Consider the following 12,500-nt stretch of genomic DNA (forward strand, 5'->3'; position numbering starts at 1 on the left):
AACGTTCCTGAAACAAAACCTGGAGATACATGGATAAAGATGTGTTTGTGAATGCATGTCAAATAAACTTAATAAACTTTAAGCCGGGACTTTTCCCAAGAGTTTCGTACAAGATTGTAGTTTGGGTGTATTGGACACGCCTGGTCAATTAACAAAACTACATGCTTTAACTTTCTATAAAATACATGAAGCACTCCTAAAAGAAACACAGGATTTAAAATCGTTAGTCATTGCCTACAATAGATTGTAGAAACTACATGTATGGCTACAGCAGATGAGACAAACAAAGAAACCAACCTTATTAAGTGTCTGTACAACATCAAAGGTGGATTTTAAATAGATTTCTTGCATCTGAAAAAGGACTCCATCGGCATCTTTAGGATTTTCATCAGGATCATGCTGCCTAAATTTAAAAGAAAAATGGAATATCAAAAGAAGGCCAGCATTATTCAAGCCCTATTCAACAACAGATCAATTGCATACACTGACCCGTTGAGGAAAGCATTAACTCTCTAAGCAAACTATTGCCCACACAAAAAACATTTTGCCCATCAAGTCCTTTTATGCAAGTCACTTGACCAAACATACAGTATCCTTTAAAGTCATTGTCGCTGCTGTTTTGCTCTCTTTTAAAGCTTGTACAAACTTAAGGTACTCCTTCAGTTGACACCTTTATACACGTACAGTACATACATGTGCATTTGAATATCCTCCGAATCTACGATGTAAGGGTAAAAAATATCTACTTCTAGCAACTACTTTTTTCTGCTCCTCTAGCAAGCAACTTCATGAGTTTAATGATTTTATCTGTCATGTACATCCCCAAGCGCTCTCTCTGTGATAAGTTCTGTCTTAGCAAGCCTTGCTTTTGCTTTAATACACAGCTCCACCCAATCAGGAATGTCACCTGTTTTTTTAGGGAAGCCTCATCAACAGTTAACTGTTGGCCATTTTGTGCGCTAGTCGAGGGAACGTGATAAAAACTTGCACTTTTTTTCAAGTTAGGATTTATTTCTAACTTTACAACCCTGGAACAACACAAGACAGAAGAATATCAAATGAAACCATTTTGTCTCGCAGTGATGAGCGCAAATTTCTATTGCGTCGAGAAGCCTGAAAAATTTTTTTAGGACTTCAACGGGATTTGAACCCACGACCTCGCGATACCGGTGCGATGCTCTAACCAACTGAGCTATGAAGCCACTGACGTTGGGAGCTGGTCACTTCTGAGTTCACAACTTCCTGTGATAAGTAATTATGAGTGAAAGATATATATGAAATACATCATATATTGCACTGCGGGTATGAAATCAAATGAAACCATGTTGTCTCGCAGTGATGAGCACAAATTTCTATTGCGTCGAGAAGCCTGAAGAATATATTGTGATAGTTTCTGCAAAGTATCAGATACTCTTAAATAAACTACATCATTGTTTGGGTGTCACCTTATTTTCAAGATTGTCACCTCGCAGCATTTCACTAAAAAATGGCGTGACATAGCTGATCCTTACTGTGGGTGTACAATACTTACACTGACAAATCCTGGTGGACAATTTCAAGCGCTGTTGTAAACTTGTGTGCAAGGGATACAAGTGCACCAGCTAGTAAGTGCACATTAGGTAATCTACGATAGAAAAAGCCAATAAATGAAGATAAATGTAACTTCCTTTGACTGTATTACTACTACACAAAATTATCAAATATATCAGAAATAATTGGAACTTCCATTGTACACTGTAAAATGCTGCTCTGTCAAGCTGTACATGACTTGTATAAGCTTTGATTGCACATACACAAAATAATAATTGTCTTTAAAGGGTGAACCCACGACAATGTTTGCAAGGAATTCATACAGCCATAAACCAGAAAATGCATGGTACTGTACACGTCACAGTCATGATGAATGGTTTATGGGGAGCCATTATATTTGCACAAGTGACTAAGTCAAGGCATCACTGATCTAGTCAAGCAATCTTTTTTAGTAGGGAACCTAGGAGATGAAATTTGGTTTCTTGTTGTATGGAACATTTCTATTTTAATGCAAACTATTTTACAACACATTTAAATTACCTGCTTGTCCTATTTGACCATAATGTCAGGACATCAATAGAGCCATCACCTCCCTCATCAACAGGTAAAATCCAGTTGAACAGCAGATATCGTAAAGGGTACAAGCCTGTGTATGACGTGGGGAAGGCAGCTGGTGATGCAGGCTGGAAGTTTTCAGGCAAGGGATAGAGCTGTAAATATGTGACTAGAAATTCCACTGAGGTCCTTGAGAACAAGAAAATATGCATGATCATTACGTACTTGACCTATAACATGCTCCTGCTGAAGCAATCATATGGTTATACAGAGGAATAACAATTTCTATTGGGTTATAGAGATCAAGTTTTTAACCTGCCAGTATGTTAACAAATTTTGGAGCTACATGTGTATACATAACGTTAATAAAATGTAATCCAAGGAAACACTCTCTGTTGTTTTTATGCTTCTTGAAGGTTACAGTAATTTCTTGAATTTAAAAGTAGACAGGTGTCAGCTGTCACCTACTTTGTTGTCTTTGCCACAATCACTCTACTCCACTGTTGGGCAGACGATACTAAAGTTTCATTTTTCATATCCTAGTTTCAAACATGCAGGCATCTACAATGAAACCATGTGGCAACCCTGTTATTATCAAAAACAGGGGTTTTTGTCACATATTACTGTACTTACATGTAGTCTATTTCTCGAACATAACTCATTTGCAAGAAAAAACGTCCCTGGCAATATAATGCTGTTCAGAGAAAATTAATTCTTGAATATTTTCAAAAGTTTGAGCTCATCATTCTCCAATAATTTAATACAACAGTTTCTTTTCCTCACACATTGAATGGGGGCAAATACAGCAAAGGTGGGGGGGTGGGGGGGGAATCTTAATTTTCAGATGCAAATCATTTTTCCTGCATTGGCCTTCAACACTGGCATGTTGTAACAGTTAAAACCTGCAATGTCCAAAACAGTAAGGAGTCATTATTGTTTCCAACCAGACCAGAGGCATGTTACTTTCTGTATCTTCAGCACTCATGTTCAGAAATGTAACTAGTAATTAGATGCATGCCCAGTTTTGACATCCAATGTGAAGTGTCCCTTTAAATCTAAGGATTTGCTACCTATTTCCAACAATAAGGTGAGGGTAAAGGTTACTTAGTGTTATTTTTAGCCAAGGGTAAATACAGTTGTTTTATACTTATTTGAGGAGCAGCACTTGCCGGACAGTTTGCGACTTTAATTGTCTGTACTCCGAGACAGGAGTGATATTGAAGTTGGGGAGATGAGAGTTTGTTTGTTTGTTTGTTTATTTATAATAAGCAGGTTGAAGTTTTGGCAGCTATTCAGCTGATGTGGACCTGCTATACCCACCCACCCATATACACACAGAGCACATCAAGGGACATTTCAGGACACTTATTGAAATCCACATGCATCTAATTACCCTGTAAGGGCATTTCTCAACAAATCTGATCTTCAGAAGGGAGATCAAGGTTTTAAGTCATCAATCTTCTTTTTGCTTTTAGTAATCTTGAAAACATACATGTACAATTATGTACATGCACTACAACACCATGCAGTGTTTTAAAACAAGTAGATGGCAGCTTCACAAAATGGCTTTTTTAGCCCAAAATGTTGTTGGGACTTTAGAAAAAATGGGTCCCAGGCATCATAGTAAGCTCCAGAGTTTCAAAACGATTAAAATTCTAAAGCAAAATCAAATGCCAATTTGACTGACAAACACCCAGCCTCAAGCTACTGTAACCAGCAAGAAATACCAGATGTGAAAGCAGTAAATGCATCCTTAAAATTATTGTTCAAATTTACGATAACACTTACTGTACAATGTAAGTACACATTGTAAATGCAAAATAGAAGATTATTGTCTGTCTGTACAATACCTTGATGGCATTCCGCTAGCAATAATTACACCAAAAACATCTGGTTCAGGGTGAATGGCACTTTCCTGATTATAAAAGAAGGATTTAAGTATAATAATAATTGACTACAGTTCATTAACTGACAGTGTGCATTAATTTATTTTGGTCATCTGAAATCATTTTTTTCCATAAAAGTTAATGTAAAGATACTTCAAATTTAATGACACAATAGAATAAGGTCTGTCTGTACAAACTACAGTGTACAGTAAGGTGTTTATTGGCAGTCGTTGATCTCCAGTTTTGTGCTAAGTTTGTAACAACACCTTTTCTCTGACAAATGAACATGTATGCATCCAGCTACAGGTACAACACAATCACCCAATCATCAACATAATTATATATGGTACATGTATGTTTAGGGGCCTTACTGTAGTTTGTAAACAACAACATTTTTTTAAGATACATTGTACCTCCCTAACATACATGACATGGCAAGAAAAGATTCAGTCTGGCATTTAAATTACATTGCACAAATTATGAATAAACAAAAGAAGGCGACATGAAGCTTTTATTTTGACTCATAATAATTATTAATACCTTCATCAGGGATGTTAGGAGGGAAAAGCCACAGTCAGTAAGGTGCTTTATTCCAATGATTCGCAATGTAGATGTCCAGATTTGCTTTAAAGTCAAGTTGACAGAATCAGCAACAAGACAGTCTAACTCCTGTCTCCGTTTCACAAAACAGAGCACAAGGGCTTCTAAACAACGCAGTACAGAAAGGATAATTTCATGTCTAAGAACAGATCAAAACAAATAATTTTAAAAATGTGAAACAGCAACCTTATGATTATAGAGCATCCTTTTTTATTAATTTTTATAAAGAAGTTTTGGAACTTAATTATTATACATGTAAATCAGATGCTGTTGTGTGCAGCAGATCAAATGCAAATTAAAATGCATTACAGTTTACTATCTTTTAATTTAAATTAAAACTTACAGTACTTATACTGTACAGTACATGAAAAGACATTTGGAGCACTGTATACATTGTAACATAGGAAACTGGATAACAGTTAACCATCAATTTTTCCATTTCCATTTCCAAATTTCAAGCAAGAAACAAAACCTGCAAAGAATTTTTCTCAAAGGTCACGGATATTAGAGCAAGTTACTGAACAAATCACCACTTTGATTTGGGACATGACCAACACAGGTTCCTGTCTGGTCATGTATTTTACAGCTGCTGTCAGAAGTCCTGTCGGGGAAACTATAATTATAATATCTGGGTGTTGCCATTCCTAGGATATAGATGCTGGTTCTCAATATTAACCCTGCTTTGAGGGTTTCCACCAGGCCCCGGTTGTTCGAAAGCCAATTAGCTTAATCCAGGATTAGCATAAGCTTTTGTTTCAAGTTTTCAACTTTTTGGTGAAAGTTTCTTTAATTTGCTTATTTTTGTTTTTCAAGATTGACTTCTTCCAATGTAAAGTTTTGCCGAATATCAGCGTTGAACAGCATTTGGGAGTAGAGAAATAAACTCCTCGGTTTGAACAACCCAGCCCAGGTTTTCTTGTCTTTGTCACCAAAATCCAGCAGGTGCCTTATTGTTAAACTAGCTAAGAGGGCCACACACACCACTTTCCTTTTCCTTGTTATTCTATTGTTTCCATCTTTGAGCCCAGGGTCCGGTTGTTCGAAAGCCAATTAACTTAATTCAGGATTAGCTTAAACTTTTGTTTCATGCTTTCAACTTTTTGGTGAAAGTTTCTTTCGCTTACTCTTGTTTTTCAAGATTGACTTCTTCTGATGTAAAGTTTTGCTGAATATCAGTGTTGAACAGCATTTGGGTAAGGTAGCAGCTACAGTAGGTAGGTAACTTTATTTCAACTCGGGTTGATGAGGCTGATTAATTAGGCCCCTAGCAAATACATGCTAATGTGCCGAAAAAAGTGAAATGAATAAATAAATAAAATAATAAATAAAAATTGTATAAAACTTTATCCACAGTAAGTAGAATCGACAATGGCTGATAGTTAGATTTATAATGAGGATCGTCCTTTTTGAAGATGGGCAGATTTCGTTGTCCTTCAAGAAGGTTGAAAAATGCGCACTAAAAATTTGTGCTACAACAACAAGACTATCACCCTCTTTAAGATTAATGGAGTTCCAGCTGATGTTTTTCTTTGAGTACACGAAAGGCTTGATTGTTTGCCAAAATTTCTTGGGGTTGCCTAATGGGCATTTGCGGCAGTGGTGCAAACTAGTTAGATACAGCCTTACACATCAATGACGATGAAACGGAGCAACAGGAGTAAAGAAATAGCCTCCTTAGTAAATTCTTAATGTGGGATTAGCATTAATCGGCTTTTGAACAACCCGGCCCAGGACAACAACTGTTCTGAAGAAATTACATGGAGGTATTGTTGACTGCTCTAAATTTACATTATTTTGATCACCATTTGATTAGCACTTGACCAGTAACCAAATCAACACTTAGATGAAACCAATCAATTTTCAACTAAAGAGAATTCTTGGGTACTGATGAAACATTACTGTAACAGTATTTTAAAGTAACCTTTTCTGCCTTGTCTGTATCTGATGTAATAATACCAAAAAGAAAGGACGAAACTCTGATGTAGGAAGACTTGAGACATGCTTGGAAAACAAACAGGCAAGAATCTGTAACCTGCAATTCAAAACATTGTAAAAACATAATAACTTTGATTTCATGCAATTAAACTAAAGAAATTAATTTACCTGTAGAATGAACTTGATGACTTCCATTAATTTCTTATTGATGAAAAGTAAATTTGACAGGATGAGATGGAATTTGCAGATTATTAAACTTTCTAGAGTGGATTCAGAAACACAGCACAGCTCTCAATCTGCTCCTAACCAGGATTTTTTTTCATTTCTTCAAAGAGTTTTATTTTAACCTGCAGTACTAATCACCTTTCCAATCCTTTTCATATTGCAAGATCCATGTATCATGTCAGAACATTGGGCACATTTTTCAGCAGTTAAAACAGTAATAATTATTGCTGCTTAACAATATGTGCTCAACATTATTATAGTTATGTCGTTACACATATAACTTGTACTGTAGCTGTTTGGTGATACAGTGTAGTAGAGTCTGAATCCCTCTCATTTAGAAATTTATAATTGAAAGTTTCTTGAAAGCATGGAACTGGTTTGAACCGTGATGAACTGAAAAGCATGCATATAGTTCAGATTAATATTTTAGTAACTGTGTGTACATGTACATGTAGGTAGATAGCTAGAGTTAACACTGGGTTACTAGAACAGCTTTTGTCAATTACATGTACACTACTACATTGTACTGTAACCTAATGAATCACAACAAAGCACCAGGAACTGACTTAGCAGTAATTCATGAACAGACTGGTACGTAGCACAAGAGCTTTTCCAGACTTAATTTATTTAGGAACAATTAGTATCTTGTTTGCACATTAGAGCCGTGTCACTGGGCATAAAGCTTATCTTCCTTAAATTACAATTACCTGACAAGACTGCAGAGTCCAAACAGTTGTGATGTTCTTTAATACATGTACCAAGGAAATACACATACTTTCTCCACAGTTATTTCATATTTCCATGACAATTATTTTTATAACTTACAATAATATTGCCAGTAGAGATAACCTTACCAGGACTGCAGAACAAAGTTTTCAGAAGTGTTGTCCAAAGTCTCTCTGCAAGATTGCCATCCAACCTCAATTTTTTGACGTTTGGCTCCTTCAATGGGAAAAACAGACTCAGTTGAACTGCAGACTAAAATGCATGACCATCCTACATGTACATGTACATCTAATTAAGAGACATTTTTGTGCGCAGTATTAATCTTAGCACTGTTTGTGGTATCCCCCTCAGCCTTTGGCTCGGTCCTCAGCTTTACTAATTCTCGCTTTCATGCTAAACCTCATCCAATAATAATAATCATTGTTAATTAGTTGCTTAGGTGTCACCTGACAATGGACACAGGGCTCGAGACTAACTTTTCAACTTGCTAGCCCAGTGGCTAGTGACAGGTTTGATTCACTAGCCAAAACAGATTTTTCACTAGCCAGACACAGACATTTGTTACTGTATCGTGAACAAAAAATTCTTCCAGACTTGTGAACTCAACTTCTTACTTCTTTTATTCATCTTGTCAATCAGTACCTTTTTATCGAACCAGCCACTATACTATTGACGTGCGATAACTTCAACTTATCACATTTTTAGAAATAAGTTAGTATGCTTTACATTTGGAATTTTCATAATAAAACAGACGTCACTAATCGCGCTTATTAAAATCAAACACTATAGGTTCCATTCTTCATCGTCAATGAAGTTCATAATACCGAGAAAGACACTGGTACAAATTTAACATGGCTATTAAAACTCTGAAACTGGATGTGAGAACGTGTTTTCAAACCCACTAATCCATGCAAACTTCACACTTTGAATATACAAAAGTCTATAAACACTGCAGTTTAAATACAAAACGGATGCTGCTTTCAATGATTTGAATTTCGAGGGGTTGGAACTTGAATAACTCACTAGAGAATAGACAACTTATTTTAATTACATCACTTATTTATCAAGTTGCACTGTATAAGTTAAACATTGTAGTTTGGTCACCTTGCTCTCTCCCCTGAGTCAAGCCACCTGGCAACGGCCAAAGCTGAGTGATAATGCTCTGGAGAAACACCATTAATAGAAATGCGCATGAGTGTTTCCACAGTAGAGACACCAAGTGTTGACCGGAAGTCACACATGATCCTGTTGAGACATGAATTGCCTCTCTCGCAGCAGGCAGTTTGGACGGGGATAACAAGACAAATTTCGATGACCAGCAGGAAATTGGGGAAACGTTCCCGCACCTGAAACTTGCCCTTCCAGAACTCAATGGTACTGTACTGCAGCTCTGTCCTCTCCCTCTGCAAATGCACCTTGATCTCCATCCACTCATCACGACAGGACTGTAAGTTGAAGTGGTGTTGGTCGAGTAGAGCCTCAAAATGATGAGATAAAACCTGAATAGCATCTTCACCATAGACGAGAAGCTGCTGTCTGTTGTTTAAAGACCATGATTTGTGATCTGTCAAAGTTGATGCTCCACACAAGATTGGATCATCACCAAGACCTCGGAATCTCTCGGTGATAAATGCTGTGGCTTTGTTAATGATTTCATCTTTGCTGCTGGCAAAGGATGCTGTATCACGCTCTGACCTGGTTAGCTCAAGTCCTTTGTAAAGATTTCCATCACTCACTTCTTCTTGAAATGAGTTCAGATATTCTCCTGCCCTGACCTTGAATGAGTCAAGCATTGATGACAGGGCATTCACTTTGTCTTGCAGTTGAGATATTGACATCTTGTCCTCCTGGAATTGAAGTGACAGCTTGCTAATTGCAGTGACTACATGTATGTCAAGAAGCAGGTGGAGGAATAAGAGGAACTTGTAATTGACCAACTTTTTGCAGTAATTAGACGATCTGCCTTGCATTGTTATACTTGCATCCCTTGCTTGCGAGGTGTGCTGCAAATGGCTAACTACCGCGTAGTAATTCTTCGAAAGAAGTACGTCTAAAGCTCGCTTCAAATGGGGTACCCATCTGGTGCCATCTGCCTTCACAGCTTTGTACGCCCTTACTTGCATACTTTCTGCCAACTCTTTCAACTCACGAACGGCCTTAGGGGAATAATGATAATGCTTCCATATCCCTTGGAGCATAGTCTTAGCCTCTACTAGCTCTGGAATAGCCTTAACAGTATCTGCAAAGGCCAGCTCTAATCGGTGAGCTATACAGTGCACCTTGATCAGGTGAGGGATATCGCGTTTCAGCAAGGCAAAAACTCCCCCTACTTCTCCAACCATTACAGCTGCTCCATCAGTGCCAAGGGTGACCGCTTTTTCCTTCCAGTTGTCACACACATCCCTCATAGCACTGTTAACAGCTTCAGTGATACCCGGGGCTTTGGCGTTAGGGCAAGGCCTAAGCCCTACAAATGTATTCACTGGTTCTCCATCTTTCAAGTAACGCACATACATGTAGACATCCTCAACTTCCCGAACACCCACATCTGTTGCACTGTCTGCCATTACACCCAGAAATTGTGCTCTTTGCAGTTGCTCTCCAATCTCGTTCTTAAACTGATCAGATATGGCAACTATAAAATCTTTGCAAGCTTTATCATTTCTGTAAGTCTGTCCTAGCTCAACTGCATGCTTTTCTTCTAATAGACAAAGATGAGGATACGTTGTAAATGACATCTCCATTTTTGCAACAAAGTATGCAATGTCGAAACGTTTTTCAAGCTTTAAAGCTACCTCTTTGTTCAGTCGTCTCAATGCCCATGGGATGACTGCTTCTCGTGGGTTGGCTGCAATTCGGAAGGCATCTGCAGCTCTCTGGTGTCCAACGGATCCTGCGTGGCTTCTCAGAGAATCTAACCTGAAATTTACACAGCTGCCTGAAACAAATGCCGAGGACGAATCTGATAAATTGGGCCTATCCTCACACACTGAGCAGAACATTGCCCCATCTCTATGGTATACCCATGGAAAGTCAGTCTTCCATGAAGGCAAAAACTTTCGTTTCGACTGAGGAACTTTGCCTTCTTCGATGGGCCTCTTGTGAACTTTTTCGGTGTTGTTCTTTTCAGAGCTCTTTTCCTTTCCACCCGCAAGATATACTCTAATATCCGTCATCGCATCAAGTCAAGTAAATGCTGGCCTGTGTAGCTTGCAGTATGCTTTGAATGAACAACTGATAAGTACAAAGTTTTCGTGCCCATGGTTCTCACAGAACCGCCTTCAAAACTTCGGAACTGGCACCGCCGAAAAACATTCTTTTCTTTCAAAATAGCGATTCACGATTTTCACAAACAAATAATTCGTTCCTCCTTAACTCTATACGTTGCAAACCTAGGCATCGATCCTATCATTATAGGCGTCGCTCAACAAAGAAAACTGAAGCTTTCGCTTCCGTGAGAAATTCTCACAGAACTTTGCAACTTGCCGCCGAAAAACATTCCATTCTTTCAAAACGTCAATTCACGATTTCTCAAGAACACAATAATTCGTTCCATCTTAACTTTATTACACGTTGCAAACACAGGCATCGATATTATATCGGCATCATTCAAATTTTTGAACTGCGAATTTTGAAAGTTTTTGAAAGCGTGCGTGACCTCCAGATTCTGTGCACACGAAACATGATGCTCATAGTTCCACATGATTTCACACATGACTAATTATTAGCGGCAAACAGTTCGTTTGTCGTTAAAAACAAACAAAAAAGTCAATCATTCTTTCGCATTTTAGTAATTTAAAGTTCTTGTTTGAGCCAATAAATTATATATGACATTTATTACAGCCGATGTTTTAAATTCTACACACTTTGACTCAATTTCGTTTTGTGAAAAAATTGAAATTAACTTTTAATTGGTTTCCTCTGGGTTTCCAGTGCTCACAAATTTTCACTAAATGGCTAGTGAAGCGCAAAAACCACTAGCCAAAACGGAATTTTTACTAGTCTGGGGCTAGTTGGCTAACGTTAGTCTCGAGCCCTGGGACATACATCCCATTGATGTACATGAACATATATATTCGAACCCCAGCCAGACAAACACTAAGGTACTTGAAATAAACGTGAGGGAAAGTGCCGCCAACTAGTTGGCTCAGTTGGTTGAGCATCGGACTACTGTGCAAAAGGTCGCAGGATCAAAACCTCCAGATGGACCAACACACAGTGTCTTTAAGTCACTAAGGAGAAAGTGCTGCCTTTGTAATGACTTCTGCAAAAAGGTTAGACTCAAAAGTCTTCTTGGATAGGGAGGATAAACTGTTGCAGTAGGCCAACCCTTCAACATCCATAACCCTTTGGGAACCCACACACTACATGTATTCACAAAAGAGAAGGGCATCATGAAAGGTAATGCGAGATAAGGCCTATGGTATTTTCATCTGAAAATAATGGTTAGACTTTCAAATCCTTTCGGATAAGGACCAGGCGGGCCACTTTTGGTACATGTACATTAATTACAACTCTTTGCAAAAAAATGTTTGTTTCTCTGGCACATTGAGTTAAAGAACAATGCCAGTTATTTTTCACCAGTAACTTTATTGGGGAAGACCCTACATGAAATTGACAATTTTAATCAAACTCTTCAAATCCCTAGAAATGCATTGTATAAATGCAAAACTATAGGTTTCCAAGTCGACATAACTGAGATCTCCCGAAAGTATTAGGAGAAGTAGTAAATGTGTCTTGACACCCATACCTGTCAACACCATCTTGTTTGTAACTGCAAGAGCTTTGACTGCTGACCTTTCATGTGGCTCATTTTCTGCCATCATGTTCAAGGCTTTCCTAGGCCCAGTAACCCTGCCATTCAGTGTTTGTGTAAAAAATTTTCTTTGAATTTTTTCGGCTAAATTCACCAAAAGAAATGTTCATATATATTTTTTGGTTACAATTAATTTTGGTCAAGAGGAGACCTCACATTAATTTGTTATTGATGAACTTTAGTAGGCAGCAGATGCTTCATTGTTGGCAGCAATTTTGCCGCCTGCC

At 37.9% G+C, this 12,500-nt stretch overlaps 2 protein-coding genes across 3 annotated transcripts in view; both read right to left on the reverse strand.

The window, feature by feature from the left end:
- The window catches only part of LOC137996668 (serine-protein kinase ATM-like), a 194,784-nt gene that overhangs the window by 75,528 nt on the left and 106,756 nt on the right, over window positions 1–12,500 (reverse strand). Inside the window, exons 11-17 of one of the 2 annotated variants that reach the window (XM_068842188.1) lie at window positions 7,586–7,673; window positions 6,493–6,603; window positions 4,512–4,710; window positions 3,936–4,000; window positions 2,071–2,274; window positions 1,532–1,624; window positions 298–403 (exon numbers count right to left, since the gene is read on the reverse strand). In XM_068842188.1, the coding sequence (XP_068698289.1) occupies window positions 298–403; window positions 1,532–1,624; window positions 2,071–2,274; window positions 3,936–4,000; window positions 4,512–4,710; window positions 6,493–6,603; window positions 7,586–7,673 (866 nt within the window). The remainder of the gene's footprint in view (window positions 1–297; window positions 404–1,531; window positions 1,625–2,070; window positions 2,275–3,935; window positions 4,001–4,511; window positions 4,711–6,492; window positions 6,604–7,585; window positions 7,674–12,500) is intronic. The other variant, XM_068842189.1, reaches the window with a different exon arrangement.
- On the reverse strand, window positions 8,558–10,633 carry LOC137994134 (zinc finger protein 862-like). The gene has a single exon (XM_068839803.1). The coding sequence runs from the start codon at window positions 10,631–10,633 to the stop codon at window positions 8,558–8,560; it is 2,076 nt and encodes a 691-aa protein (XP_068695904.1).

Source organism: Montipora foliosa, chromosome 3, assembly GCF_036669935.1.
Source record: "Montipora foliosa isolate CH-2021 chromosome 3, ASM3666993v2, whole genome shotgun sequence".
NCBI lineage: Eukaryota > Metazoa > Cnidaria > Anthozoa > Scleractinia > Acroporidae > Montipora > Montipora foliosa.